Source organism: Patiria miniata, unplaced genomic scaffold, assembly GCF_015706575.1.
Source record: "Patiria miniata isolate m_02_andy unplaced genomic scaffold, ASM1570657v1 HiC_scaffold_7, whole genome shotgun sequence".
Lineage (NCBI taxonomy): Eukaryota > Metazoa > Echinodermata > Asteroidea > Valvatida > Asterinidae > Patiria > Patiria miniata.
The window spans coordinates 45,661,027-45,665,981 of NW_024037074.1; the positions used below are offsets into that span (position 1 = coordinate 45,661,027).

The 4,955-nt window shown below is 37.8% G+C and overlaps 1 protein-coding gene across 1 annotated transcript; it reads right to left on the reverse strand.

Moving 5' to 3' along the window:
• Positions 1-1,520, reverse strand: LOC119744562. The gene is made up of 3 exons (XM_038220537.1): positions 1,345-1,520; positions 877-926; positions 1-645 (listed from the first exon to the last, which is right to left on the reverse strand). Exons 1-3 carry the CDS (start codon positions 1,517-1,519, stop codon positions 469-471), a joined length of 402 nt encoding a protein of 133 aa, XP_038076465.1. The 5' UTR covers position 1,520; the 3' UTR covers positions 1-468.
• Positions 1,521-4,955: the final 3,435 nt, after the last annotated feature.

Genomic DNA, 4,955 nt, shown 5'->3' on the forward strand with positions numbered 1-4,955 from the left:
TGTTTTGTCACAACAGACGCTACAGATTTGCGCTAAGATCCTCCTCCGAACTTTTATTTGGATTTCACTCTTTTTGAAAAAGAAGACATGAGTTAGAAATAAATACCAACTGAAAATCTGAGCCACACCTCTAACTCAAATGTAGAGTCATTGCTGTAATGGTTATGTATTTCAGTTAAGTTAAGTTAAATTTGGTAAATAGGAAGTAACGAAAGTTAAATTAGTTAAATAGTGTTCATTTTTCATGTTTTCATCGTTTACCTAAAAGCGTAGATGTCACAATTTTAAAGCTTAAGACTTTTAAGAGAAAAGCGAAAAAGAAAAAAGAGCATTTAAAATTTGCCTCCCGACAATTTTGTTCGGATTGTCTGGGAATGCAAGCAAGACTTCGAGATGATGATAATTCACGCATATTAATTCCAGTTAAGGATAATAATGCATAATGAAGACAATAGCCGTGCCGACAAGCTAACATGGGCCGTACGCGAAGGACGCTCCGCGAGGGACTTCACCGTCTTGGACGGCCCTGCAAAAGGCGCAGAAATTCCCGTACTCGACCCCGTTGCTAGCACACACTGGGGAGAAGTCCGCCGTGCACATCTCGATCGCGCCCTTGAAATGTTGGGCACAGGCAGACCAGCCGTTCTATGAGGGAAGATTAAAAAAGAAATAAGCAGAAACATCAACTTACCAGTGTACAAGCGTTACGGTACTGTAACAATTTGTTCTCAGACTCAATTACCTCCTAGAAATAATATGAAAAGTAGTTTTGTGGTCCGTGGAATAATTTCAGATTTAAACACATCCTGCAAATTATAGCAATGACATTGTAAAGGGACGTCGTTAGTATGATTCTGCATGTACAGTTGCACTTACCTCTTGTCTTTTAGCACAATCCCCATCTTTAACAGTCACTGAAAGCATTGCTAAAAAGAAAGAGAACTCATCACTATTAGCCGAAATGAATTATAAAAGGACGTCACAGTCTTATCGTTATTTTTGGACATGATGTGATTCGAATACTTTCCATTAAGAATTAGTCAAGAATTAGTGACAACACTTCATAGGTAACACATACAGCGCGAGAGCATTGCTTTTTTCCCTCTCTTTTTTTAATTCAAAACTGTTCGCTTTCAAGTAAATCAATTTCCTTTTATGAGCAGTGTTTTTCCCCGCTGAAATGACTTACATTTGCCCTTGAGCAAAAAAGGGGTGAAAAACCTAACTCTTTTGTAAAAGTTTAAAGATTTCCATCTCAACTTATAGTTGATGTTGGAAGAGTTTCAACTAGCTGGTAAATAATTTTAAAAAAATAGGAGTTGAAAGGAATTTCAGTACACCAACCTGCTAAGCAGAGAATCCAAGCAGCAGAATACATGGTGACTTCAGTTGAGAGGCGATACTTCGAAACTCTGAAGCGAAATATGAATATATCGAATACACCCGGAGCGAGGACTATTTTGTATTTAGCGTTGACGTTCTTGAATGAAGATGGAGCTGATCGAAGCCAGCGACACATTTTATGGGTTTGGTGGCAGGAAACATGCACATCAATTTGAAGTTGTCAAACTGCCGTGAAGGACAAACTTGTCAGACAGTGGAGATTTAAGTTGCAGTATGCATTGATACTGTGATGAAAACCCGATCAATGAGAACTTGACAAGTGCCGACCACATGTCCATACGGGAAGGCGACAGGTGGTTGGTTGCTTACTGGGTTTAATTTCACAGAAATGGTGTTACTTTATGTCACGACAGTTCATTTGATATAAACGTGAACATCAATTTGAAGTTGTCAAAATGCCGTGAAGGACAAGCTTGTCAGACAGTGGAGATTTAAGTTGCAGTATGCATGGATATTTGAATGAAAACCCGATCAATGAGAACTTGACAAGTGCCGACCACATGTCCATACGGGAAGGCGACAGGTGGTTGGTTGCTTACTGGGTTTAATTTCACAGAAATGGTGTTACTTTATGTCACGACAGTTCATTTGATATAAACGTGAACATCAATTTGAAGTTGTCAAACTGCCGTGAAGGACAAGCTTGTCAGACAGTGGAGATTTAAGTTGCAGTATGCATGGATATTGGAATGAAAACCTGATGAATGAGAACTTGACGAGCGCCGACCACGTACACGCCTATCACGCGAAGGAGGTGCATGGTTGCTTACTGGGTTTAATTTCACAGAAATGGTATTACTTTATGTCACAACAGTTCATTTGATATAAACATGAACATCAGTTGGAAGTTGTCAAACTGCCATGAACATTTTGAAGGACAAGCTTGTCAGACAGTGGAGACTTTACACCACATGCATGGATGTTGTAATGAAAACCTGATGAATTAGAATTTCACAAGTGCCGACCAGATACATGCTCATCACGCGTGAAAGAAATTCAAGAACAACTCAAGAAATACACGTTACACTCATTTGTCATGATGTTTGACATCAAAAGATTTAATTTCATACAAAACGTCAAAAAAACCCAACCTATTATGACCGTAACAATACAGGGTTTTAATCGCGACAAATGCAATCCTAATGGAAGTCAACGTGGAATTTTAGCGTTTAGAACACTAGATTGTTACGATCATATTATATTTATAGCTCCACTGTTTCTCAAGCCATTCAAACTACTTATGCTACACATCGTGAAAACTAATTGCACGAAATTTCAATTTAATCCATTTTGTATTTCTTGAGTAGTTCATCGGAAACGAGTTTGTTCTTTTTGTTCAATGGTGCAGCATCCGTGTTGAAGCGTTGTTGAGACCACTATTTATGTGGCGCGCCCTCTATTGAACGAAACTTAAAATATTCTACGTCGTGCGGATGTATGTCTTGGCGGTGCGAGACCACTAGTTTTATTCAGCGCGCCCTTTCTCGTAAGAAATTTGTTAGTTGTTTGACGGTTTTTCACGAAATTTAATCTCCTGATGTTAGACATCAAGACCGATCACCCAGTATAAACGTGGTAGCGAAGCTAATCGTCATCTTGATAAAAAAATGATCCCTACACTCCTTTGCAAATATAAAACCGCTATTTAGTGGTCCCGATCTCCGCTACCAAACTCGATTTGGGGCCAACAACTCAAGAAATACTCGTTAAATTAAAATGAATTTTCGTACACTCCTTTGTCATCGTGTATGACATCAGAAGATTTAATTTCATAAAAAAACCTCAAAAATTAAAGCTATTATGACCGTAACAATACAGGGTTTTAATCGCGACAAATACAATCCTAATGGAAGTCAACGTGGATTTTCAGCGTTAAGAGCACTAGATTGTTACGATCATATTATATTTTCAGCTCCACGGTTTCTCACGCCATTCAAACTACTTATGCTACACATCGTGAAAATTAAATGGACGAAATTTCAATTTAATCCATTTTGTATTTCTTGAGTGGTTCATCGGAAACGAGTTTGTTCTTTTCGTTTAATTGTGCAGCATCCGTGTTGATGCGTTGTTGAGACCACTATTTATGTGGCGCGCCTTCTATTGAACGCACCGAAACTATTCTACGGCGTGCGGATGTAAGTCTTGACGGTGCGAGACCACTAGTTTTATTCAGCGCGCCCTTTCTCGAAAGATTTTCTTTTAGTGGTTTGACGGTTTCTCACGAAATTTGATCTCCTAATGTAAGACATCAAGACCGATCACTTGCTGAACTTACAATTTAACATAGCTTGGTCTGGTGAGCTCGGGTTATTGTTCAAACAATGAGTGTATTATTTTTTTCCATGGACATCGACTTTTCATTTTTCATTTGGTTTGTATTTTTTGACGTTTAAAATACTATTTGTTTTGGGTATGCTCTTTTTTATTGTTTGATGATTTCTCATGAAATTAAATCTCATAATGTAACACAGTCATCATGACAAATCACTGGAGAAATATTCAATTTTGAAGTATAGAACAAACTCGTTCGGTGGTATTACCCCTTGTATTTTTTTTCAATTTTGGCCAAAAAATGAAATTCCTTGAAATTTGCAGGAAAGATGCTTAAGGTAACCCTGAACACATTCCAATTCGATTTGGGAACAGATGTGCCTTTGAAAAGAAAATTTGGCCGAAATTTGGGGTAAAAACAGTCAAAATTTGGCTTTTTATTTACATGTATTTCCTAACCAAAAATGGATGATTTTTGACTAAATCTGCCAAAATTTGGGTGTTTGAATATTGATTCATGCTCCACTCGTCTCCAGAGGTATTTCTGCGTTGTTTGGAGAAAAGTCAATTTTTGGCCAAATTTGGTTAAAAATGTAAGGCTAACCCCTTGTATTTTTTTTCAATTTTGGCCAAAAAATGAAAATCCTTGAAACTTGCAGGAAAGATGCTTAAGGTAACCCTGAACACATTCCAATTCGATTTGGGAACAGATGTGCATTTGAAAAGAAAATTTGGCCGAAATTTGTGGGAAAAACAGTCAAAATTTGGCTTTTTATTTACATGTTTTTCCTATTATAGATGGAATTTTGCGTCGGGGTGATATAAATCAAATTAGGTTTTGCCCTTCACCGACGTTTTTTAAACACCTGCTTTCTAGTGCAAATGTCTTACCACTCGACCACCGAGCTAACGGGAACGGTTGGCCGGTTCGAATCTGATGTACAAAGCAGCGGGTACCGCATAAACTATTTATTATAAGATGGAATTTTGCGTCGGGGTGATATAAATCAAATTAGGTTTTGCCCTTCACCGACGTTTTTTGGTGAAGGGCAAAACCTAATTTGATGTATTTCCTACCCCCAAATGGATGATTTTTGCCTAAATCTACCAAAATTTGGGTGTTTGAATATTGATTCATGCTCCACTCGTCTTCAGAGGTATTTCTGCGTTGTTTGGAGAAAAGTCAATTTTTTGCCAAATTTGGTTAAAAATGTAAGGCTAACCCCTTGTATTTTTTTTTCAATTTTGGCCAAAACATGAAATTCCTTGAAACTTGC

What these genes read in the sequence shown, in the direction of transcription:
- LOC119744562 (XM_038220537.1), bottom strand. Translation starts at nt 1,519, where the DNA reads ATGTGTCGCTGGCTTCGATCAGCTCCATCTTCATTCAAGAACGTCAAC. An exon ending in TTGGATTCTCTGCTTAGCAG is followed by an intron (nt 927 to 1,344) that starts GTTGGTGTACTG and finishes CTTTCTTTTTAG; the next exon opens with CAATGCTTTCAGTGACTGTT. An exon ending in ATTGTGCTAAAAGACAAGAG is followed by an intron (nt 646 to 876) that starts GTAAGTGCAACT and finishes CTTCCCTCATAG; the next exon opens with AACGGCTGGTCTGCCTGTGC.